Source organism: Scaptodrosophila lebanonensis, unplaced genomic scaffold, assembly GCF_003285725.1.
Source record: "Scaptodrosophila lebanonensis strain 11010-0011.00,11010-0021.00 unplaced genomic scaffold, SlebRS2 tig00000096-arrow-pilon, whole genome shotgun sequence".
Taxonomy (NCBI): domain Eukaryota; kingdom Metazoa; phylum Arthropoda; class Insecta; order Diptera; family Drosophilidae; genus Scaptodrosophila; species Scaptodrosophila lebanonensis.
In genome coordinates this window covers 27832-55527 of record NW_022060567.1, presented here as the reverse complement: position 1 = coordinate 55527, position 27696 = coordinate 27832, and the positions used below count along the sequence as shown (strand labels likewise).

Here is a 27696-nt window from a genome sequence, read left to right as displayed (position 1 = left end):
TAAAGCTTTATCAATTGTAATTAGTGTATGGAAAAGGCTACATAGACTTACAAATAAATGCTGTGTATTTCTAATTTCAAGGCAGTGCATAGCCCCAAATATTGAATAAAGAATGCTAAAGTTTTGAGAAGACATCCATTAAATGGCGACAGGTGGTCATACCATAAATATCAGCTTTATTTTAGACTAAAATAAACCTTACAGTGCATCGAAAGTTTCTTTATAGAATTTGCTTTAGATATCTTTAAAAAAAAAACAAGAAAAATGTTGGTACTTGATCATTCCTGTGGCCGCTATATGATATAACTACTTATATTTTAACCATAGACTTACAAATAAATGCTGTGTATTTCTAATTTCAAGGCAGTGCACAGCCCCAAATATTGAATAAAGAATGCTAAAGTTTTGAGAAGACATCCATTAAATGGCGACAGGTGGTCATACCATAAATATCAGCTTTATTTTAGACTAAAATAAACCTTACAGTGCATCGAAAGCTTCTTTATAGAATTTGCTTTAGATATCTTTAAAAAAAAACAAGAAAAATGTTGGTACTTGATCATTCCTGTGGCCGCTATATGATATAACTACTTATATTTTAACCAAATTTGTTTACGATATCAAAATGAACAGAAATATTTTGTAGGTAAAAATTGATTTTGGCACCTATCGCTCCTATGGCAGCTACATAAAACAACGAGGCTATATATGATTTGTAATAAACTTGATGTGCATATAGATAAGACAATCTTACATGCAGAGTTTGGTATCCTTGGTTGACCTGGCATAAAAGTTATCGCTGTTCATACATGCGGACATGTCTGTATCGACCTTTAATATGGAATCCTATACGCCTTCTTCTGCTTGTTACACACATTTGGCGCTTAGACGCTATCATCCTTCGGCTACTGATGGAAATTTGCGTGCCATAAATGTATTTAAAAAATAGAAGAAGTTTTTAAAAAGCGCAACCTTGTGTTTAGAAATTTTCCACAGATGCCTTGCGAGTATTACTGTCATTTTAATTTAATTGTAGAATAGTATGAGTCTTACGGTAGTCCGCTAGTTGTTTTTTATATATTTTTAGGACATGTTGGTACACATAAGCACTTTAATTAATTGCACAATATCTGCTGTAATTGCAGGACCTTTGAACCCGTAATGCCCGCAAAGCAGGAGATTGAGCGCAAGGGGGTGGCAAGGGGAGCCTCTTAGCTGCTAAACAGACAGCTTTATTTAATGTCATGACTGCCTGCGACTGTGACTTCGACTGCAAGCACAATTGTTGTTATTGCCTCATTATAAATAATCCCCGGTTCAGACAAGATGCACGACTGGCCATTGGTGGGCTGTTGTTGTAATTCTTCTAAATGTTATTAATGTTATATGCTGTTTGCTGTTGTTTTAACCCTCGGGCGCAGCGCACCAAGCAAATTAGAGCAGCGAACACATTTCAATTCTTATATCGCATTTTGTGCCAACTGATGATTGTTCCCATTTCCTGTTCCGTTTATGTGCGTTTTTTTTATACCCTGTACCCAAAGGGCAAAGGGTATATTAGTTTTGTGCAAGTGTACGCGGAACACACAGAAGGAGGCATGGCAGATTTAGCCAAGTCCGTCTGTCTGTCTGTATGAACGCAAGGATCTCAGAAAGTATAAGAGCTACAATAACCAAACTTGGTATACAGATTTTCCTAAGCCCGAGAAAGGACGAGTTTGTTCATTTTTTCTTATCCCCTCCCCACTCCACTCCTATTCACGATTTTCTATAACTACCGTAATTCTGCGAATTTTGAACTAAACTTTAGTATTCACATCCAGTTAGTACATATATGTCCGTATACCAAGTTTCATCATGATAGGTCAATTATGAAGATGTAAATTTCTGATGTAAATTTATTATATGCATGTGTTGAATATTTTACATTTAATTTAATTAATTAATAAAATCAACTAACTTTTTTTAAATAATTGTTTTTTTTATTTTCCTTTTTTGTGGAGAGTACAGGGTATTTTACTGTCGGGCTTGCTCGACTGTAGCGTTCTATCTTGTTTTTGTTTCTCTGCTCCTTTCCGTGGCTTGGTGGTTGCTCCTGTTCTTTGCGGGTGTGTGCGGGTGCATTAACCTTTCATACACCGGTTGACACTAGGAGCTTCAAAACTCTAATACATTTTTATAGGTTTGCTGAGTGTGTGCGAGTTGAAAGCCATTAGTCGATTCCATTTGCTCATTCATCTAGCTTTCCACATTGCCACATGTGTTGGCCAACAAGTTTGGCTGCCTTTTTGTCATTTCGGCAGCAGATGTTTCATAGTATGTGTGGATTCGGTTTGTTTTTGTTTAGCTATGGCTTTGTTGTTTTATGTGTGCTTCGTTGCTTTAATACACTATATATTTTCATTGCTTGTTTGTTTGGATTTCTGTCGAAAAGATCCAGCAGTTGCATCACTGCGTATCTGTTAGATGCGATAACTAAAGCGTGCTGCTGCAGGGCAGTCTGTAATTTGTAAGACACAATCTGCTGACGCTGACAAGTCCTGTCTATTGTCCTTGTCCGCCCAATCGAATGCCAATCGATAAATAATAATGAAAAAGCCGGCAGCAACAGCCGACGCACTCTACGAGTTTAGCAGAAGAGGCAACGGCTTGGCTAGCCAGGCGACTGGCCGGCTAAGTGATTACCAATCAACCACCACCACCTCCCCGGGCCCATAGACGAACCACCCCTGGGAATGTCGCGCTTGCAAAAAAAAAAATTCGAAAACGAAAAAGTGTTAAAAATGCAGAGCAAAAAAAAGAAGCGAAATAAATTGGCAGACTGCTTTGATTTCAGACATCGGCGTGTGAAATGTGGCCTGCCCATAAAAATGAAGTAATAAAACGGCAGTTTTGAGCTGTTTAGTAGATGCTGCCGTTGCCACGTGCCACATGCCACACAGATGAAAGATACCGACCTATAGTGCCACACACGTCTCCCTGACAAAGGCAAGTTGCACACAGAATCTGCAGTTTTGAAACGTAGATATAATAGGTATATGGACATCAGCACTTTATGGCGGAGGGACGTTGCGGACAGTTGCCCTAAAATCTGAACAAAACAAAAGTATTGCTCATCAAATTGTATTGCAAGCAGATGCGTAGAGAGGGAAATGAAAAAGCATGAAATATCCCCGAAATGTATATAAACTTTTCTAAAATAATTGTTTTTCCTTTCTATCATATTTCGAACTATTATCGCCTTTGCTGAAGAGCATTACCACAAATTTGAATCACAAAATAATTGATTTACCAAATTATTTAGACATCCCCTAATATTGAAAACGATTCTTAATTTGCTACAAACTGTCTGATAGGTAAAAGGAAAGGAAGTCCAGATGGAATCAGAGACAGGTGCTTGTTTTAATTAATTTAATTAATTACACTTTTCGGCAAAACATACTGAACTAATCACTTATATTTGAAGTGATTTTAGACGTACAAACGACAATTGAAATTCATGAAATCACCTTTATTCACATTCGAATAGTTCGTTATCTGATTAGGACATAATTTTAATCATTATTCCAATTCTTAGTTTACTTAGATGAGACGCACTTATATTTGAGGTGATTTCAGACGTACAGACGACATTTGAAATTCATCAAATCACCCTCATTCATATCTGAAAAGTTGGATATACGATTAGGGCATAATTTTAATCACAAATTCCAATACCTAGTTTACTTAGATGAGATGCTGGATATTACAATGCAAATCTGTTCAGATTCTTAACCCTGACCTTGATCCATTTCTGGAGAATTGAAAACAGAAAAGATTAGCTTTTTTGATAAATATGGAGAATATTGTGAATATTAATTTGGCCAACTAACTTTTTAATGAAAAAACTTATTGTTTGCCTCAAATAATTTCTTATCATTTAATCGTTAATTAAATAATTAAATCTGTTAATTCATGAATTCTATTCTGTGCAAGTGATAAGAAACAGGTCCTCTCATTTTGGTGATCTATAATATTGTTTATTATTTCAAAATAGTGTATCAATATTATACTTGTAATATTAATCAAAGCTGCTTACTGATATGTACTTGAGTAGGTGAACGGATAAATTCCGATTATAATACAAACGAGAAGAAGAAGCAGACCACTTCGAAAACTTTTGTCTATCTTTTTTTTAGTGATAAAATTATCCAACTACAACTTTGTAGCAGCTTTGTGAAAAAATGTGTGCAAAGTAAGAGTGGCGGAAATAGGATTGGTAGAGTCGAAAATAAATTCGTATTCTGCAGGACTTTATTTGAAAAATGTGGTGCCAAGCACAAACACAGGTTGAACAACTCTAAATGCTCGGAATACTAAGCTCGGCTGTGCATGACGGCCTGGGAGGAGTCCTCCCTGAACCTCACTGTAATTTAATTTGCACGGCGCAGGGCTCCTGCCCTTTGACACGTTGTCGGCTTGAATGGCAATATGGACGTAAACACGTAGATACGTCGAAGGGCAGGAAAGATAGACAGACAGACAGACAGTTTTCGAAAGAATGAAATGTTTATGCAAACAGCTTAAGCTCGACCAAGTCGAGTGTGCCAACGCTTATTTCTTTCTCTGTGTGTGTGTGCTCCAATGTGCAATTTCTATGCTAAACATTGTTTAGCGTCTAGTTACATGCTTGAGAGGTGCCACAAAGCATGCAGCACTTTGGCAAGCGTCCATGTTGCACCACCAAAACCACCACCACAGGCACAAACACAGGCAGCAGCGGCAGCAGTAGCCAGAAGCACCTCAATGATGCACCAGGGAGGCATAAATTAGCGACTGACAGACAGATGAGCAGACAATATAATTGGCCATCAACAAATTTTAGAGCCAGCCATGACAATCTCATAAATGGTCGTGCAACATGCCGGCATTTTTTTTTTTTTTTTTTTTTTTTTTTTTTTTTTTTTTTTTTTTGTAAAAGCACTACACACTATGTCTGGAGAGCATTTGAAATGCAATTCTATATCTATGCGAGTATTTAAAACAGTTTATCCTGCTTGACTGGTGATTGGCGATGGGCAACATGGAAATTACATCGGTTTTTAGAAATCGTAGTTGCAGGCCAAGTTATTGCAGATTCAGCTTTTTTCTTGTGTACTCGTAGCTTTAAAACAATAATAAAGTAAGACCAAGAACTTTAAAATCTCGTCAATACGGACCCAACAAGAACGAAATGTATCAGCAAGAAAACAAAAAGTAGGCATTTCTTCTGAATCGACTGAATACGTTCCTGGGGCACCGGGATTTTTTATATAGTATAAAGCTCATGAAACCCTTGGAACAATGTTTTATAAACTCAAATATGTACATCCTTAGCTCTATTCACAGTGTCGCTACACATTGACAAAATGGGGCATGGCTCGATGAAGGCCAAAAACTGATATTTGGAGCAATTATAGCATAATGTAGCAGGAGCTTATTAACAATTCGAAATCTTTTTCATAAACAATCAGATAAAGATTATTGTTCATTTCTGTTACAAAAGAACACAAACATAATATAATAATATATTATATATTAATTATATAATGTAGCAGGGGCCTATTAACAATTTGAAATCTTTCAAGATCGACACTAAGTATTAATTTAAGTTTTAGCTTATTTTGAAGAGCATGTACTTAACACTTTTCCCTAAACAATCAGATAATGATTATTGTTCATTTCTGTTACAAAAGAACACAAATAAATAAAGAAATATATAAAACAATCGGCGAATGAATTTTCTTAATATGTATAAGCTATAAACAAAGCTATATGGCTCAATTATATGTTGTTTGGTGTCTTGCTTGCTACAATGTTGTACAAGACAAAGGATCGGTTGAAGAATCAATTATGTAGTTTGTTATAAGCTTGGAATGTGTATTATTCCTATCTTTGTCATCTTACAAGTAGCTCTGAAATATTGAACCTCAGACTGACTCATTTCGTTCTAAAGAACTACAAGACTATACGTCTATTTATATTATTTGTAGAGTCTGTGTAGCGGTTTCTTTTATTTGTTATATTTCCGATTTCGCTTACTCCCTTGGGCTCAGAGTGTTTGGAATGTGAAGCACGCAGAAGAGCTCCATTTCATGGACTAATGAAGTTGATGTGCTGCGTCTGTATTTCCTGCCGCCGGCAGTCTGAGGTTTGCCTTATTTTATTTCGTGGTCCATCAAGGTCAAGTGCAGGGTTGAACAAAAATAAGAAAGCAAAATGCATTGATGAATCGGTTGCCCGCTTACGCGCTCGTTCGTTTGTCAAATTGCCGGTAACCCTTAAATGTTGCACGGCGCCACCCTCATCCTCGCGTCGATGCCATGCCAGGCCAGGCCAGGCCAGGCCAGGCCATACTGTTGCACGCACCCATTTCCATTCCCAAGCGCCGCCAGCAGTGACAAAGAGGAAAAACTAATAATTAAGTCCACAAATAAATTCACACCCTCGACCAAGCGAATGAGCGGACGGCCTGGGACGGCCCAGAATGGAACATAACATATCAGAACAGACCGGGAGAAATAAGCGGATAGGGGACAGAACTAGTAGCAAGCACTAGATGCGATCATGTAGCTCTTTATGTTACAAATATCCAGATATATGTACGTGTATGCATACAAGTATAAATGTTTAGACGAGGGTCGACCAAGAAGAACAGGTGCTGGACAACTTATTCAGCCTTGTTCTTATTTTCATACCCTGTACCCGTAGTGTAAAAAGGGTATATTAGGTTTGTGCAAAGTATGTAACATGCAGAAGGAAGCATGACGAGAGAAATCGATCTAGACATGTCCGTCCGTCTGTCCGTCCTTCTGTCTGTCTGGATGAACGCAAGGATCTCAGAAACTATAAAAGCTGGAACAACCAAAATTGGTATCCAGATTCTCCTAGGTCCGAGAAACGACGAGTTTAGACGAGTACAGAATTTCGTCAATAGCGTCCACATTTCAAATGCTACCTAAACCAAACTTTGCACACATAATTTATATAATTATATATATTATATTTTCTATTATTATATATATTATATTTTCTATTATTATATATATTATATTATCTACTCTTGTTTAAAACAAGTAAAAAAGCTAAAGTCGGGTGTCCCGACTTTGAAATACTCTGTACATATGTTTACAATAATTATAGAAAATAAAAAAATTAAGAAAATAAAAAAAAATTTGATCGATTTTACCTCTCTCGGTATTCGAACTCACGTAAAGGGTGTATAATTGCACATTTACATAGCAATTGCGTCTGTGTGAGTGTATGTATGCCTATGCGCATCTATTCGTGTCTGTGTAAGCATTTTCGCAGTCAACCAAACAGCAACATCAACAACAGCCCCGGGCAGCGCTTGAGCAGCGCTGCAGCAGCAAATATATTTATGGCTATAACTTCTTGTTAAATCGGTCTATCATAGTGAAACTTGGCATATGGACACATAATTACTAACTGGGGATATTTGCAAAATTTTAGTTTGAAATTCCAAGAATTACGGGAGTTACGATTTGCGGGGTAGAGGGGGGAGGGAGGGAAATTGCAAAATATACATTTTCTGCGTATTCACGTAAGGCATCTGGGACTAAAATTTGGTGTTCCTAGGTCTTATAGTCTCCGAGATATAGGCGATTATACGAATGGAAAATCGGGAAAACCCCCATAGGGGGGAAGTGGGGGGGAAAATCAAAAAAATAAAACAAACTCGTATAGAATATACACATAACGCATCTTTGTGCAAAATTTGGTGTCTCTATCTCTTATAGTCTCTGAGATCCAGGTGTTCATACGAACGGACAGACGGACAGACAGGGCTAGATCGACTCGTCTCGTCATGCTGATCAAGAATATATATACTTTGTGGGGTCTGCCTGTTACATTTTTCAGCTCCCGCAAACCTAATATACTTCTGTACATTTCATGTACAGAGTATAATTAGATTCAATTCGGTCAATTCTAAGAAAAGTTATTAGCAAAACAAATTTTCGCCAGTACAACCAATACCAGACATGTCCGTCCGTCCGTCTGGATGAACGCCAGGATTGCGGAAACGGTTGAGCGCACATTAACCAAACTTGGTATGTTGACGCTCCTAGTCCCTAGGCTACACGAGTTTATTTTATTTTTTTGAATTTATGAAAATAATTATATTTAAATTGTTCTTTTTCTTTCTCGGCGGCAAGAAGACAATTTGGCCCCAGAAAATTACTGATAAATACGCCTTCCTCTATTTCTAATAGCAATTCACTATTGACTGCTCTTTCTAGTTCATGGAGAATTTACTTTATTTCGAATGCCTTCCTTGTCTCATTGGTCCTATATTATATGCAGATTTTATCAACACAACAGATTTTATCAATACTGAAACACTTCTATTATTTTGAGCGACCAAATTAATGAAGTTTTGGAAAAAAAAGGATTTCAATTGTTATATGACCAGAATTTGTTATTTCTTTATGATTTACTTGTTAATGTATTATAGTTAATAAAAAAAATTGTTTTAAGTTCATTAAAACACCATTTCATACATTTTTTGATCGAGCACTGCTATTATTTTGAGCACAGCTGTACTTTTTTCGACGACTTTGTACCTATCCATCTAACAGACTTTAGTGATAAGATACTTATCGAACGACCCTCGCATATTTGTTTTTATTCAAATGTGTACGCTTGCTGGCTATATTCAAGGCCGTTGACATTGTCCGCAAACAAAATTTTCATTCATGCATGTGAATAATACGAATAGGAGGCAAGTCAAGCAACAAATTCATTCAAATAAATTGTTCACCCTTTCTCTCTCTGTCTCTCTCAATCTCTCTCTCTCTCTCTCTTGCACTCTTTTGTCACTCTTTAGTTGGATGCAAGTAGCATTGAGCTAGAAATGTATCTGACACATTTGTCAGATTAATAAACTACAAAATTTATGCTTTTGAGTTAGACAAGTTAGGTGAATCACTTACAAGTCTCTCTCCCCTTCCCACTCCCCCTCTCTCCACATTATCGCCTTTCATTGTGGAGCTGACAATGTGAAGCACCTGAGCAAACCTCATTACAATATGCAAACTATGCACTCGATTGTGCCATCAAATGAACTCAAATTCCAGACAGACTACACAGCTGCCAAGAGCTTAGAGCCATAGAGGAGGCTATCTCCTACAGTTCTATGCTCGTCATGCTCGTATATCTCTTCGTGTTTCGTAATTATTTCCTGCTTTGTGTGCCATTCGAGGCGGAGCTGAGGGGCCAGCATACTCGTATACTCGTAAGTATTAAGTACTCTATTAAAATGAAATTAAACTCGATAGCGCCCACAAAACAATTGCAACGGGCGCGTCAATATGTTTCTATGTCTGTATGTACTCGAATGTAAATGGTGTTGATGAGTGAAATAAGCCAGCGACGGAAAGGGAACCAATTCCCACCAGCGAGGAGGGGGGGCAGCTGTGCGGCAGCTTTTGCTGCATCTGCAGTTGCAGTTGCAACTTGGCCGGCCGACGCGTCTCTGTGCCACCTACGGGTCTGGCTGGCAAATCAGAAATAATAAAGCCAAGGGGCAATATCCTGTAATCAAAACACACGCTGCGCCCAGCGAGTGGTTAACTTGGAAGCGGGAAACAGGGCTGGGCGGCAAATAAAAACAATAAGTGGGCCCACAAAAGGCATTCTCTCCATTCCGAACCAATCGCATTCTAGGCGTATATATCTGCGTCGCTGTAGGGCAAATGAATAAGGCGAACAAGCTTGCAACTCGCAGTTAATATATTTGAATTAAGTAAACAGCAACAACAACAACAACAACACCAGCAAGAAGAATGAAAGCAATTGAACAAAGGCGTTGCATATTTCATTGCAATATTTTATGTTATACTATGCGAGTACCCTATACCCGAACGTTGCACGTCACAACTAAATGGCGACGTGGCAGACACTATAAAAGTTGCAGATTCTTAATCAGCTTAAACAGACGTATTGGTCTCTCGATCTGAGAGCACAAATTGTTTACTCTTCTTCAAACAAATTTGTCAAACTTCAAAATCCCGACAAATTTTTTTCACTCTCGTATTCCTTTCATTCTTTACTTTGTTCAAATGGAGCCAAACACAAAACCTCATGAATTTGGCAGCTCAAGATAAAAACTTTTATAGATAAATTCTTATAATTAAATTTCTTAGGCATCTAGCCTTCACTACCTACGAGCTGTATCCACGGGCCAGGCCTACAGAGCTCTATCGCCTACACCCCAACCCCGTCGTTAGATACAGAGCCAAAAGGCCGAACATCCAAAGCATATGCTGAGCAATCAGGCCATTTCGACTGAATCGTACAACCACCTCAGAGCTCTGGTACTAGACTGCTCCTAAGAACGGAATGTGGAATACAGCTAATACAAGTATCTTTGCAATGAGCACATAAATTAGTTGCAATCACGAACGTATTGTGGCAAATAAATGTAATCCTTTAATTGTTCAATTTTCTAACAACGCGATTATTATTATTTTTTGTTATTTATTACAGACAGTCATTGCATTGAAAAATATATGTATCTTTTTTATAAGTAATTCTGTCATTCAATTGATAGGCATTCACAACACAACACTGGATAAAGAAATGAGTTCTTAATTCCCCATTGTGTGGTCATACTGAAGATTCGAAGAAGCATGCAAATAATTTTTAAGTGGGCTGTTAAGAGAAAATCCTTAAAAAGTTAGTTGCAGCAGAAATGTATCTTTAGGTAGACAATTTTGTTTGGTTCTGACCAAAGCAACACTATATTCATGGCATACTTCTGATCCCAAAACTATGCTTCTCGAAGGGCTCAGCCGTTTGAACCATTCTCGTTGAGTTTTGCTGAGAAAGCAAAATTTGTAAGTAAACTTTTTAGAGAAATACCGAGAAAATAAAATAAATATTTAAGGTTCGAGATCTAGATCGCTTAGATCACTTTGAGTGTTGGACAGAGTGTTGGATAATTTTCCAATGTCAATCGAACATAATTGAATCACACTTTCGAAATTTGAATTCAGATTTTAAATAGGCTATAGCGGTTTGACTGACTTTTTTAACTCGCTTGATTTAACAAAATAAATGCCAACTATATGCTAAGAAACATTTTATTTACTCATATTGAGGATGTTGACCTAGAAGTTACAAATATCAGAGCAAACGCATTATAATCTTTGGAAAGTGTATAACGAAGTTACTTCTACTTGTATGAGCATCGTGTAGAAAAAACTAAAAACTTTCACCTACTGTTGCAAAACCTCATTATATGTATGTATATCGTGTACTTGTGGGCCATTTGCTTCATTCCCCAGTTTCTGTTGATTCATATTTTTGTTCCCCTCTCTGGGCAACAAAGTTCATTATCTAGTACAAATGGCCAAAGTAATTAACACCAAAGTAGTTGCAGAAACGAGTATTAGCGCGCATAAGCTGTATGCTCACATTTTCAAAAAAAAGTACATACTTATACATATATATTTATGTATGTATGCATGTGTATATATATTTATGTCTGTGACGCATCTAATGACTTTAATAATGTTCAAGTAGCGCTAACATGGCCAAAACTAAGTAAGTTATGAGGCGCAGGAAATGCACACCCTCGGCTAAAGTTGTATAACACACACACACACACACACAGACACACAGACACACACACACACACACATACATAGAAACCCACGAGTTTATAAAGCGACAGAGTCCTGCACCCTCAACCTGAGCCGTATGAAGCAAACAAGTAGAATATAAGTATAATTGTGTATATATACAAGTATGTAGGTATATACATTCATATATATGATTCATAGTACACTTACTACATGCAACTAAATATTAAACGGAACTTTACGCTTCTACAAATACACACACACCCACACACACACACATTTAACATCAAAAGCCACCCTCGCACAATTGCCAGGCGAGAAGTTGTTTTTGTGTTTCTGTATTTTTCTTCTTCTTCTTCTTCTTTTATACCCCTGCGTTGTGGCGGAAAAAGTTGAAAATCAAAGACCCAACAGACCAAGCAATTTTTGTTGGCAAAGCCTCAGCTCCAAACCCAACCAAGAATTTCATCAACGAGTGCGAGTCCATGGCGAAATATTTTCATTGCTTTTCCGAAGCCTGCAGAGGGTGGCGGGTGGTTGCATTTCGGATGGGTGGGTGGATGATTGCCGATGAAGTTTCCAAGTAGTAGATGACTTGGCAAATGCTTCCGCATCGTCTGGAGAGTTTCCCACAGATCGTTGCCTTTTATGTTTGGCTGTTAACACCTCCCAATTGGCTGCGATCCTTTCCGGCTTCAGCACGGCCATAGCTCAACCGCTCCGGCGCTGACTATATATTCGTACTATACATGTACATATATACTCTTATGTAGCTGTGGTTGTATATGGGTATGTGGATGGTATTTCACGCGCATCAACTTCAAAGTTGCGTTTTCTCCTTGGCCGTCTTATTTTGCTTTCGTCTGGTTTTTTTGTTTTTGCATTTGATGGCACATTTCCGGCCATATGATCTATTTTTGTCAAGTGTACGCGACCGATTGGGTTTTTTTGTGTTTGTTTTCGTTCTTCTGTTTGCGAACGATGGTTGATTTAAATCTTAACAAGATCAATTACAGTTGTACAACCGAGCGGGCAAGAGCGGTTATAGTTGATTTAAATATGAAAGAACGGACAATTTGATTATGGGGTACTCTTTATACTATATTTTCCACATAAGATCATTTGCAGATAGTTTATGTGATTTGAAAAAGTATAATAAATTGGTTTCCTTTATTTTTTAGCAACTGTGGTCCAGTCTGATGCCTTCAGAGCTATATACAAGTATAGAAAGAATCAATCGTGTATTTACTTATTATTGCATGCTTCTTATTCGTAATCGATACAACTATTTCAATTTCTTGTATTCTATTAATATGGCTGCATAAAATAAGCATTAAGCTGCTCATCTAATTTCTCTAATTATGTTAAAAAAAGGTATAAAAACGTTAAAGTCGTGTCAGTCCGACTATTGAATGCCCTTCAACTAAAGTCAACTTTGTTGCACCAATCGTTTCTACGTCAGCCACATAATACAAGTATAGCAAGCTGATTTTTCTGAAACTTCACATCACTCATAAGCAATAGACTTGTTTAAGATATCATTATACAGAAAAAGAGTGATTTCCAGCGTTCCTATGGCAGCCATAAGAGAGAGAGTGAAGGTATATATGGTTTGTATCGAACCTGATCTGCGTATGGATTAGATAAGTCTACACATCCAGTTTGGTGATCATAGCTGTTGTGGCTCAAAATTTGTCTGTGTTCATACAGACGGATGTATCATTATAAACAAACTTATGCACCTAAAATATGTCGTCTGCACATATTGGAATATTCTCTAGTCGTAAAATTATAAATTATAACTGGATTTGTATGTGATGCTTTATTTTGTATTTTTTCTCTGGGGATTTGGCTTTTCGATAAGTTGGTTGGACCGTGAAAAGACCTTGAGGCACTTAAAAACCCATTAAGTTATCAAATAATATGTCTTGTGGCGTAATTATTACTGATAAAAGGACAGCTAATAAAGCATATCGATAACAAGAGGTCGCAGGCTAAAGCGTAGAAGTCAGTGAAATTAACCTATCCCAGATACATAAGTAACCAAATACAAGGGAATTTCAACTTACAAAGCGCTCGAAATAAAAGGTCACACAAATGTCCACTCACATGTGGTTCGGGCACCCCTCACAGCCCTCATATATTCATGTATAAACATAATTAGGTATGCACTTGACATTGAGAATCCAGACAAGCCTCGAGCTTCTCAGTCTCTTAATTTATGCAAATTTCCAGCTAAATTGTTGGCCGGAAGTTCGAACGAGCGTCTCGACTGGGTGTCAATTGCATTACAACTTTATTGCCCGACTGAGTGAGTGACCACCAGCCCTACTCCGTCCAGGGTTGCATTTAATGAACTCAACCCCAACTCAACTCTCCACACCTCCCCGAAACTTTTCAATTGAATTTCGTGTGCGTGTGCGCGTTTCTTTGTTGTAGTTGACAAATTCTAATCAGGTTTTGAGCTTCTCAAGTGTTTTTCTTTCCCTCAAATGCTCGTAGTAGCTTGCAGTTTTCGTGGTCTGTGTATTTTCTCGAAGCATGTGCGACACGTGTCGAATTGTGTGGGGAACGCCTCGCTCCCTTGTTACTTTTATCTGCAATCAGACCGAAAGCCGAGGGCTTTGTCTTTAGTCGTGCATTTAATTGCCTGCAACCACCCAGATACCCAACCCCCCAACCCCCCAGCCACCCAGCTACCCAGCCACCCAAATGTAAAGCCCACGTCTGTCGAAAGCGCATTTTCGCCGCCCAATTTGCATTTTTGGATTGTGTTTTTGGGTTTCATTGTGGCTGGTTGCTGGCTTGTTGGCTTCTCGCATGGCTAATTGTTTTTATGCCTACGCCACAAATTAGAATCAATTTCGCGCATGATTTATCAGAAGCGGGAGAAAATCGCTGTATCTCTCTTTTGGGATCTGTGCGAGTATTTGCGGCAATGTGTGATAGAAATGACGCCGCCCCGACCATTATAAATATACTTGTAGTAGTATACGTATTTATTTTGATGATCGCCTCAATTGCGATGCTCAACCTCATCATCATCATCATTATCATCATCATCGTCGTCGTCGTCGTCGTCTTCCCTTTCTTTTGCTTGGCAACCATGTGTGACATAATTAGCTTCAGAAGAGAGGGGGATCGAGGTGGCGCGGCATCGTTGAAAATGTTTAGGCGATTAATGCTCTTTTTGACAGACGCAAGTCCCTATATACATCATACATGGCACTATGTATGGGATTTGCAGGCTTGTTGTTTAAAAAGTTGAAAATAAAACATATTTCTTACTTTTAGCTGAAGAAGAATTAGAAGAAGAAGAAACTAGCCAGATATTCCGGGTGTAGCTGTATTATTATTTATCTCTGATTCGCGACTCAAATTTAATAGAAAATTCAACTTTGTTTATGATGGAAAACTATATACAAGTACTTGTATATTTAAGTCCCTATTTAAAAAGCTTAACACAACAATTCTGATCATCATTTAAGTGCTTAAGAGAGCCGAAAACTGCAACAGCAAGAAAATAATTCTGAAATGAATTTATAGAATACAATTTTTAAAAAAATGTATGGCGCAAATCGCTCTTTTCAACAATGTTTTACAAGAAATTGACCGAAACAGGATACTTGTACTTGTAATATAATAGTAAGCGACTTTTAGAATGAAACTACGAACAAATGTTAGAGTATTTGTTTATATTATAGAGATGGCAGAGCTGCACATTTATTGTTTATGTTTATATATAGCATTAAGAGCAGTAAATAATATTTAAGATTTATACATTTATACAAGCACTATGTGAAGAACGGGCGCATATTCATTTAAAGTCGAGTCGAGCGGCAGACGTGACTTTCGACCAACAGTTGCAACCAAACACATTTTGTATGTGACTAAATGGCAAATATTTGTCTGAGATTTATCAATACAGAAAGTTAATACCCGTATGCGGGTAGTACGAAAAAAACGATGTCGTGTTGTTGTTAATTTGCGGGCGGCCTATCTAAATAATTGTTAGCTGCTGTTGCCTCCATTAATACTAAATGCTAATTAAAATGAAAACAATACAAACGGCACATAGCATCTAAAATAGTGGGTTATATTCTCTCCATAGCCCACCCCCACGCCGCACCACACCATTATTAGGCTTTGGAATACCCTGCCTAACATTTAATATATGGCTTGTCACACTATTTTGGTTATAATTCCGATAGTTATTTACTCTCATATTTATTTACCCTGTACCCGAAGCGTAAACAGGGTATATTAGATTATATGATGAGACAAATCGAGCTACATATACACATAGCATATATGTCCGTTTATTTATCTGTCTGTCTGGATGAACGCCAGGATTTCGAAAATGGCTGAGCCCACATCGACCAAACTTGGTACGAAGACTTTCCTATTCCCTAGGCAACACTAGTCTATATAATTTTTGTTTTCCCTCTCCGCCCTATTTTCAGAATATAGTTAGGGATATAAGAAAACATCGATGCATCGAACATTTTCGATGCTTTTTTGCTAACGATGCATCGTCGATCAATCGATGTTTGTCCAAACATCGAACATTATTCATGTTTTCTTGCGCATTCACATTTTTTTTTTTTTTGGTTTACCGAAGAAGGTATATTTGTATTATAAATTATTTGATGTTTTCATTAAAATGTGTATTTTGTAGTATACATTTTAGATTGTTAAGCATTTGATCTTCATTTTTTCATATATAATGTCACACTTAATATGCTTAAAAGGCGTAGCTAAAACGCGTAGTTGTTTTTAAAACTGTATATAATCGGTTTTTTTAAGTAAGACATACAAGTTCATCAAAAATCAATATTACGAGTACTTTAGTGATTAACAACATTAAGTAAAATACTATGACAGTCTCTCTTGATACATAAACATTTTTTATTTGAAACATCTCTGTTGGATTTCTCACTAATATTAGCTTTTCTCTATGGAAAGTTAATCTTTTAAAACATCAATGCATGGATATATTTTTTGCGATGCATCCACCATGCATCGATTTTTTTTTAAAGAGACATCGATGTACATCAACATCGATGTTTTCCTTCGATTTACATCCCTAAATATAGTTAGTACCGTCCCCAATACATAATAAAGCTACATAAACTTTTTTTTTAACCTAATTCCTATGTAATTATCTACCTCTATTTTAAATATCAAAATTGATAAATTCTTAGAAATGTTATTAGATTAACAATCCTATTCCGGTACTACACTTGAAACTGCAAAACTGGGTTTCTTTCTCTTCTTCAGGATACAGGATATTTCACTCTCGGGCTTGGTCGCTTACAATATTTTCTCCGGTTACTTTTGGAACTTAAGACTTGAGAGCTTTATTTTGGGTTTGTACCGAAGATGCAACAGAAGAGATATTGTGGAAGATTTTAATTTAGAAATAAACCAAACCAGCATTAACTTTCCAGCTGTCATTATTTTTAGAATTCTCTAGCAACTATATTAACGTAGCACAAAATATTTAGAGTATTTATTATATTAGTGATACAAAATGTAAGCCAACCTGATGCACACCACCTCGATCAGCACATCAAACGATATTCTCTCTTCTACACAGCTGGAAAACTTAATTATCTTTTCACCCTTTTAGGTATAGGGTATAATTAAAACCGAAACCATTTGCGCACAATAAAGTTTGAATGAATAAAATTAAACTAAGGCCAACTAGACTATGGGACACTATTCAATACCTGGCTGGGTCGGGTCGTGCCGGGTCGGGTTGGGTCGGGCCTGTGAACACGCCCAGACGCATGTTTCATGTTAATTGTTCGGCACAACACACAAAGTCGCATAATAATGGATTTTGAAGTTGTCAATCGACCCCTCCACACATATTTATGTTTACGTCGAATAGGAATGTCAGGCATTTCGAGCATTCCTACCTATTCACATACTCGTACTTACAGCTCGTAAAAATTATAAACAATAGCGACAAGGCACGACTGGCATGTAGCAGAAAAAAATACGACCATCTTTAAATAAAAATATATTGAAACAATGTGGTACGTGCACAAATTTTATGTCTAACTGGAATAGATTTATGGCTAGATATCTTCATGCCTCACCACTTGACTGCATATCTATAATTTGGCCAAATTGCGTATACTAGAAAGCTTCAGTATCCAACTTAGTTTTTAATTTCGCAAACATGCTTATGACTTCTTATCTAACATGGAATGGATCACCGAAACGTGACTTTTGATTCTAATGATGTGACAAGTGTACTTCAATGTGATCCGCTGAGATACCTTTGACTGAACGCTTTTAAAAATTATGTATATTATGCAAAGACAAGTCTCACAAGTTCAGGAAGATAATACTAAAGTGCTAATAGCGACGAGAAGTGCAAAACAAATTTGCTGAAATATTGATGATAATTATAATAAATACTCAGTCGAGCAATAAAAGCATGCAAATTCCGAGTAATGTGAAATTATATAGAAATATCAATGGACACTACGAGTATGAGCTATAACGTACAAGCTGCAAGTTTTTCAATTTAAACGAGTAGGAAGCTTGACTTCTGAATACCCTGCACACACTCTTTTCCGCGATACAGCTTTCAAATACACGCCAATCATTACTATGACAGCTATATGATATAGTGAGCAAACTTTCAACCAATTTAATACACAAAACCTATAGATACCAAAAAAAATTGTTATTACTAAGATTTTTTGTTTTTCGCTCTTATGGCAGCTATACTATATGTTATAGTAAGCCGATTCAGATTAAATTTGTGAAATTTTTCATCAGGCATTTTAAAACAATTATAAATACGAAATGTGTTATTTTCGACATACCAAGTTTGGTGTACCAAGCAGCTATAGTTTAAGAGTTCTCGGTGTTCATACAGACGGACGGACGATTCGCATCTTCATTTTGATTATACATGCATGAATGTATGTTGAAAACTCCCTTAACGGATATCTCTTTTATGCGGACATTCTCTTCGGCGGACACTTCTTCTAAAACATTCGATCGATGTATAAAGTATTTAAGTATCCCCTTAAGCGGACACTCCCCTTGGGCGTACAAAAATTGAGGGTCCGGCCAAGAGAGTTTTCACTGTACTTAGTATAACCTTTCCCGCTTTCGATACTCTTTATGGGAATCGCAATTCACATTCCGGCAGCATTCTCGGTCACAGCATTGCGGCAATTATCTTAAATTAAAATAATCCCATTTTAGCTTTGTAGCAAATATTTAACGAAAGTTTGCTCGATGTCATGTTCTAGGCAAATATTTTTTTAAAGATAATTGTTTCATGCGATTTTTAAATGATATTCGTATTTTTTAGATTACTGAGCTTATATATACATATATATTCGCTTCAATATAAAACCATCACTTTTATAAGAAAACATATGAGTTTGGCACATTTGTTTTGGATTACACTTTTTCTTCTGTGGTGGTTTTAATTTCAATACTTATTATCTACAAAATAGTCTTTATGTTGTTTTTTATTTCAAAAGGCTTTTTCTAGTGGATTTGCAATTTCAGAAATAAAACAAAATTACGTTCTAAATGGTTTTGTTTATTCTGCATTTGGCCCTCAAATTAATTAAATTTCATTATTTCAAATCTTGCTGGCTTGTTATCTACTTGTGGTTGTGGTTTTCCGAAATTAGCAAACTTGTATTCTAAAGATTGCACACACACACACACACACACACACAGGAAAAGAGGGAGAGAGAGAGAGAGAGAGACAATCAGTGAACAGAGAGTGCTGCAGTTCTCAAAAGACCTTGAAGCAAGCACAAGTTTTGCATATGCCTGCAGTTTTTGAGTTACAAGTTACGAGTTCGGCAAAGACCTGTGAATCATTGGAGTGAGTAAGTGGGCCGTGCCGTGAGAGTTTGTTTTTTCTTTTTTTGTAATTGTTAATGTTTGCATGTCTGCATGTCTGTATGTATGTATGTAGATATGTCTGGGTTTTGAAGATGCAACAACGCGCTTTGTGTGATCGCCTGCGGTAATTAATTACAAACAAATATGTAGGTATGTACGGGTGTGTATACACATGTACAATATATTCAGTTTTAAAGTAAATGCAAATTTACCATTAATTTCTATACTTTTCCAATATTATGATAAGACATTTGTGTTATTCAAGGTTTAAATATTATACCTACAAGTATATTGAATCGGCTACTATGGACTTCATTAAAGCTAAAGTGGGTGTGCCATGGTCCTAATGCTAAAATTTAGGATAGTTTAGGAGGAAGAGGTCTTTAGCTAACGTTTGGCATTAAAAAATGTTATATTCCTTTCATAATCTAATTTCAAAATAACGTGTAGTTTTAAAAAATTCTAAAATATCTAATAAATCGCAATCTGCAGTGTTATGGCCTAATTTGCAGGTCGATTATGCAGTAAAAAATGTTTTGTTCCAAAAGTTATCGGTGTTCATACGAACTGACAGACAGACAGGCGGGTGGACTTGGCTTTGTTGATTTGTTTCGTCATGCTGATCATATATACTTGTACATATCTCTGAATCATATAGCATAGTGATTTGATGGTAAGGCTTACTAGTATGTATACCCTTTCAATTTTCAGGAACAGAGTAAAAAAGGTGTTTCATAAAATCAACTTAAGAGCCCGCACTCAGGACTTCAAATACACAAAATATATTCCGCACTGCTGTGATTTGCGAAATCGATCAATTTGTTTGACATTTAGACGCATTAGTCTTATAACTACAATTACTGCAAAGAGATACATAATACTAAGTATCCAATTATGTATGTATATATGTTTCATTTATGTTTTCACTCACCTGTGCGCAAAATGTTGCTAAAAATGTTAAACACCAAATGAAGCGATGTTGTACTGGTTTATAATGCTGTCTATTAAAGTGATAGTGAGATTGTTGTTGTTGTGGCTCCTGCTGCTGCTGTCTTTTAAGCCGCGTTGTTGCTTTGCTCAGATTGTACAACATTTTGTGGCCGTTTCGTTAATGGTCGTCAACTGATGCCAGTTAGTGGTTGTTGTTGTTGCTGTTGTTGCTACTGCTGCTGTTGCTGCCTTTGTTAGCTGTTGCACCAATTTTGTTGCTGTTGCTATTGTTGATGTTGTTTAGAGTGCCGCTCTTAGCGATGTTTGGCCCGTAATACCTATATTTTGTATGCTTTAAAGCATATTTGTAGTTTTTCTAATTTCGGGCATTTCTAGCATTGTGTTTATTTTGTAAATGGCATTGTTACAAATTATTTCGCAACTTTCCTCTTCTTTTTTTTCGTTAAATTTTTGTTTACCAAATAATTTTGAAATTTACAAGCTTAAGCTTTTTTCACACTCGGTTTGGTTCATTTTGCAGGCTGTAAAGACAGTGAGAGAAGGCGACGCCGCGCATGAGTACAATGCGCATAGGGAGTTGTATGTGTATGTGTGCGTGTGTGTCTGTCTGTGTAAGTGTGTGTGTGCGGATATTTGTATTTGTGCGAGAGAGCCGCTTGCGAGCAAGCTTGACTTAAAACTTGCGCTCAGCTGTTTGAGCGACTGTGGCGCTCTTTAAATTTGTTGTTAACTTCTGTTGCTGCGCCAACGTTGTTGGTGGGAATTGTTCGACTGTCAAGCTTTCGTTTTTATACATACAAGTACATACATACATATTAATGCTTTTATGTATGTGCTGAACATACTTGTATACAAATACTACTATATGCATATATTTGTATATGTACGTTTGTATGTGTGTGTGTATGCAGGTATCTACAACACTTGTGGTATCTTATATTCGGCTCTATTTCAGATCTCATGCTCTTGTTGCTGTTGTTGTTGTTAGTTAATTGTTAGTTGCTTGGCTAGATGTGAATACTTGCTATAATATTTGGATAGGCGTCTTTCATTCCTTTTTAAATTCATAAATTCGTTTCTGTACAAATGTATGTACATATGTTTGTGCCTGGTGCAATGCTACTAATTGATTGCATTGGTTTTATTGCCAATTTTAATAGCATTTTGGGTGTATTTCCGCAAAATTAAGCATTGACGTCATCACCAAAAGCTCCTACAATTATTGCTTTTATTGTACATAGCTATGCATGTTTTACATATTTAAGTGCGAAACAAAACCAGTTTGCAGCCGAAGCAGCAAAACCCCGCCATGTAGGGTTTTATATTTTTGCCGTCACTGATATTGTTGCATTAAAAAAAAATAAATCATTGCCTTGCAGACAACAACAGCAACAAAACCAACAACTTGACTATGCAAAAGACCTTCAACTTACATAGCTGCTAAGCCAACTTGAGAAAGAGACGGAAAGATAGAGATAGAGAGAGGCAGAGGATAGACGAAGAGAGCATCTGACATAGTGAACTTTATTGAATTTAATAGAAGAGGAAAAGAGGAATTAACAGTTAGACACGAATTAAATAAAGTCCTTCAGGCGCAGCCAACTTAGTACAAATATCGGTGCGGCGTTGCCAGATAATTAACTGAAAAGTTTTCATTCCAAGTACTGGATTTTATTTAAAATGTAAGCAATCAAAAATATAACATTATATGTTAGAGCTATTAGAAACGTGCAAGAAACATGAAAAGAGATAATAATAATTATCCATCGGATAACGGCTTAACAAGACATACAACTATTCAAGAATACGTGATGGTGTTTTAGAAAAAATTGCATCGCATATATGGAAATTATAATAGAGCCGTAATTCAATGAATCGAAAGGTATTTAATGTTCTATGTCAAAAAATCCAGAGCAACTGATATATGAGATTTCATTAATATGAATATATATAATATTCCATATGAACAGTTGCTAAGCCAAATGTTAGGCCCAATTCGCACTGAGCAGATCTTTGCACAGTAAATGATGGCTAAGCAGTCTAAACTGAATATAGTCGGTGCGGCCCACTGTGGTCTTCACTGTGGCAGCCATAAACTGCAGAAAACGCCACAAACATGATTCAAGAAGAAAATACAAAAGCCAATACCAAAATACCAAGCCAAACACGAAACGATACCAAAAACCAAAGCGCAACACCGAAAAGCTCATAAAACGAGTTTTTGTTTGCTTTTTTAACAACAATTTAGGACAAGTTTCTTAAATGTTTAGTTCAAAAATGTGTTGGAAGCACAGCTAGGGTTGCTTCTGGAATAATTCAGTTTCAGCGCCTATTTAGAAAATGTTTATAACATTATCGAGTCAATTTATTTTAAAATTAAGTGAAAAGCACAAACAATAACAAACAATAATGGAGAAATTTTCATTCAATTTTTGCCAAAACAACAACAACAATACCAAAATTCAACACTCGTCGTATCCGTACGTGTGAGTGAGAGATTGCAAAACGGCGCCAATGCGTGAGAGCGGGTGCGTATGTGTGTGTGGGTGTGTGTTTGCATGTGTGTGTGTGTGTTGGAGGCATGCAAAAGAAAGCAACGGCATGTCAAGAGGCAGGCAGCCCACCAACAAAGAGCGCGGTCACAGAAACGGTGATGGTGATGGTGACAGTGGCGACTGGCGAGTGGCGGTGGCGCTTTTGACCACTGCTGCTGCTTCTTTTTCCCGTACTGTTTGTGTTGCTGCCGCCGGTGCGAGAGTGCGTAGGTGTAGGTGTTGATGTTACCCTTGTGGTCATCGCCGCTATTGTTGTTGTTGCTATGGCATGTGAAACGTCGCACACTTTAATTGCGCCGACGTCGAACGTCAGTTTTGTGCATGGACATAGCAACAAACATACATACATACATAAGTATAAACAACTCTCAATTTCAGCTTTTACTTTGCCGCTGCGCTTTGATGAGCATTTTGTTGTTATTGTAATTATTGCTTACTTTTTGAACACAGCCTTAAAAAAAAACAAAAATACTGACACACACGATTTTCGATTTTCGCAATTTTATTTAGCATTTAAGCGGCACACGCGACATGTTAAAAAAAAAAAATACAATTTATATCCACACATATATGCATACATAGATATATTTCAATTTGCGTTCGATATACATATGAATATATTTTTGCTAAATACCGCCGAAAAAGCCCAAACGAGACGCGCGACAAACACACAGACGCACAGGCGCACACACACGTCAACAATGTTAACAAAAACGACAACGAACGGCACACCCGAGCACGTTCACGGCCAAAACTCAACTGAGCAAGTGAAGGCGCGTTGGCGGCTGTGCGGCTGCATCTGCTCTGGCCTGTGGGCAAGTGTGTGTCTGTGTACGCTCAATGTGTGTTTGTATGGGAGAATGAGTGTCTCTCTCTGTCGCCGTTGCGGCTGTGCTGCATTGGGTGGTTGTTTTTGTGCCAGTGTTGTCAATTTGTTTTTCGATTAATTCAAGCCTGTCACGACTTGTGTCCAAGAATTAATTTAAGTTGGGTTTCCCCCACCGGGGGAACCAAAAATAACTACGTTTTTAAAAATAAACCAGTACCTCTCTCTAATTTTTACACTTCTCTGTAATTTTATGAGAACAAAAGGACGCTTTATTCGGTAGCTTTCCATTGGAAAATCAGCTTTGACAATACTGCTTAAAACATAAACAAACAGACTCTGAAGAAAGTGAAATAATTGCTAAATCCTACTCGTGAGAAGCGAAATAATAAATGCATGTGTATTTTAATAAATAATAACAATTCCTTTTGTTTGCACTTTGACATTTCTAATTAACAATTTCTTTTAGTAATCCAACGAAAAGAAGAAAATTCAATTCTGTATAATACGAAAACATATAAATCTGAATAGAAATGCGTCTGAGAGTTGTTTGAGTGGAAATGTAATTTAACCATAATTGTATCTTATAACCTGAAGAGGTTATGTAATCAAGTTTATAGAGCGAGTTATATGTATCGCAATAGTCCAATATGCTCACGACATCTGATCATCTCTTGCTGAATTTCTTATCCGCCCTACAGCTTAAGAAGCACTGTGCACAGCTAACAGTTGCAGAGCAGCTGTGCATTGGCTTACAGGGCGCTACCGGACTACACAAATGCAAAAGGTGGCAGCGCAAACATTCATTGGTTAAAAATACTTTTCTAACGACTAGTGCTGAAATGAATTCCGAATTGGTGAGGCTAGTGTCTGTTTGGGTATTTAATTGGAGCCCACAGCGAAATGGTTTTATGAATGCAATACACAACATATTTACTACTCAGGTTTATTTTTCTAAGCAGGTAACCTTAGGCTGAATTTGGATTTGTATATTTTGTTTATTAAAGTGGTTTCATCGATTTCTTACGACTTAGGTTTGTTGGACATGCTCAGGTTTCTGTGAATTTCTGTTATATCGTAAATTCTTTTCACGAAATTCACGATTATTATGGCACAACTCTGGGACTAATAGATTTTTCTCAGTTAGGAATTCGAGCAGTGATAGTGAATGGATTCGATTGAAAAGAAACATATTCTAAAAGCGATTATGAATTTGCTGAATTTGTTAATTTACGATTGCATACATATCCTATATCTGTGTACATATGTACATACTTACAAAAAATATTATAAAACAATACTAGTTTAATTATGCTTTCATGTCGCATTCAAGGGGTTTTTATGATCTTAGCTGATGGTCACACTGTCCCGAAGATATGATCAACATTTCCATGCGGAATGGTAGGTTTGCTGGAGGTTTGTGCAAATGGTGTTTGCGTTATCTTCCATAATGCATGGCTTGTAGCAAAGACCGCCACCCGCCAGCAATGTGGCACTCATAAATATCCACCACAACAGCTGACTTTAGTCACCACAGCTGGAAACGACCATTCAATTGATAATCGTCATCTATCTGGTCGGTCCGTCATATAGGATGGTTTTTGTTTGCGTGTTGAAGCGGATGGTTGTGATCGGGTTAGGCGCGTCGCACGCTACTTTCGAATTAATTTAAATAAGTTTTTGTTGTTGTGCTTACAACGCCGCGGACGTTGTGACGGTTGAATAAATTCGCGCTATTTTGTTAAATTTTTTTCTTGTTTTTTATGTGCACGCATTTGTTGTGTACTTTGTGTGTGGTGTATCTGTATCTGGCTAAATATCGAGAGATATACATTTTTGCGGTGCGTTTTATGAAAATTTGCACATTGAGCGCAAAATGAATTTCACCAAAAACCAAAAAAAAAATTTGCTAAAACCAATTTTATACTCAAAAGCATCTGCTGAGACGTGACTAGTTTATTTAATGAATGCGCGCAGTAGCAAAAACAGCAACAACATCAACAGCGAACGCAGCGGAAGGCGAGCGGCAATGAGTACAACAACAATTACAAAAACGTCAAGTGAATATATGTATGTATGTTCATAATACATACATATGTATATACATCCATACCTGTGATTTACGTGTGTATTAGTGGTAATGCGATGGCAGATGACGTCGCTGTTGCGCCGCCGCCGTTGTAAGTGCCTGCGATTTTCGTAGAACGTGTGGGTGTGAGTTTTGTTGTTGGTGGTGCTGCTGTTGCTTCTGCTGCCAAAGAAAAGGGCGCCTGTCTAAATAAATGCTTACAATTACAAAGCATTAATAATATGATTTGTGTTGTTGTTGATCGGCTGCATACACACATATTTTATTCATATGCGTTTTCTTGTATTTATTTGCATGCACATACATACATACATCCATATGCTTATAGATATGTACATAGCTATGGGCATACGTATGTACATTGGAAAACAGTTACCAAAACAATTAAAACGACAACAGTAACAGGCGTTGGACGAGATTTCTGAATGCTATGCATAGTTATTTATGTATGTATGTATGTATGTATGAATGTACATATGACAAAAAGAAGAAGCAACAGCCGCACCAAAAACAACTCAACGACGACAGCGGCACGGCTGTTGTAAAACTCCGTTACAGAAGCACACACACACATACACCGCACATGCATTCATATGTGCCTGTGTGTATCTTTTCGTTAACTTGCTCACACACACATGTATAATGTAAACGCACTTGTGCGTGGCCCGCTCTTTTTTTGTATTGCCTGCATCGTTGTTTTTGTTGTTGGTGGTGGTGGTGCATACTAGAGATGTGTGTATTACAAATCACGATGCATTTCATGAACTTTTATTTTGGTTACATCCTCGAAACTATCTCACTTATTTCTTGGTTATTTTTCGAACACACCAGTCTCACATAATTAAATTAAATTAAATAATTAAAGCTATATGAAAATAATGTTCAAATGAACTTAAACAACATAAGAGTTTTTGTTGTCATCGATTATAATCTTTGATTTGTTTAATTTTGTCAGACTTCTTAAATAGTGGCATCTTGAAAATTCCCTTCACTTTAAGGCAGTAAATGTTTAGTCGTGAGAGACGAAATCACGATCACGCGCCGGCTCCTGCACAGTTCTAATGCATGGCGTGGCTGCGTAACAGCAACAACAACATAAGCAATGCGGCTTGTTGTCATTTTGCTTTCTACCTGCTACGCTGCTCTGTTGAGCATGTTGGTATTCGTGGTAGTCGTTGTTGATCTGCCTGTGCAATTGCATTTATGTATGTATGTGTGTAACTCACTCAATCTCTGTTGTTTACGTATACTGTGAGCATGCTGTTGAGTGATGAGAGCGTTAGACATAGTGCCGTTATAAATTTGTTTATATCTGCAGGCTGTGATTGCGATGCTGAAGAAGACTGCACACCGCAGTGATAAAACTCTCAATTAATGATACGAGTACAAACACACATACATATGTATATTCATCTAAACTAGTGTCCAAAATATAGATACACATCATGGAAATTCCTTTAAGGGAAAATTAGTAATAATAAAAAACATTAATGCCAAACGAAAAGCATAGCGCAGCTTTAAAATTGCCGTATTCACAGTTTATGTTAATTGTGGTAATTTTTGTTATACTTGTATCCAAAAAATGGTGTTATAATCCCCAATAAAGTCTCAATACAAACCCTAAAACTCATGTTTGATGTTGATTGGTAATATGCACTGTTTCAAAATTTGTGGACCGAGGTTTTTGAATTATCCTTTACATAAATTGTGATTTGTATTTGAAAATTCCCAAAAATAACATTTTATTATGTGTTCTCA

The 27696-nt window shown here is 37.0% G+C and overlaps 1 protein-coding gene across 1 annotated transcript in view; it reads right to left on the bottom strand.

Annotated features, from left to right (window-relative positions):
• Positions 1-23388, bottom strand: part of LOC115627653 (tyrosine-protein phosphatase 10D) — an 84337-nt gene extending 60949 nt beyond the window's left edge. Inside the window, exons 1-2 of the mRNA XM_030523393.1 lie at positions 23253-23388; positions 20449-20989 (exon numbers count right to left, since the gene is read on the bottom strand). Of these exons, the coding sequence (XP_030379253.1) occupies positions 20449-20610 (162 nt within the window). The 5' untranslated portion in view covers positions 20611-20989; positions 23253-23388. The remainder of the gene's footprint in view (positions 1-20448; positions 20990-23252) is intronic.
• Positions 23389-27696: the final 4308 nt, after the last annotated feature.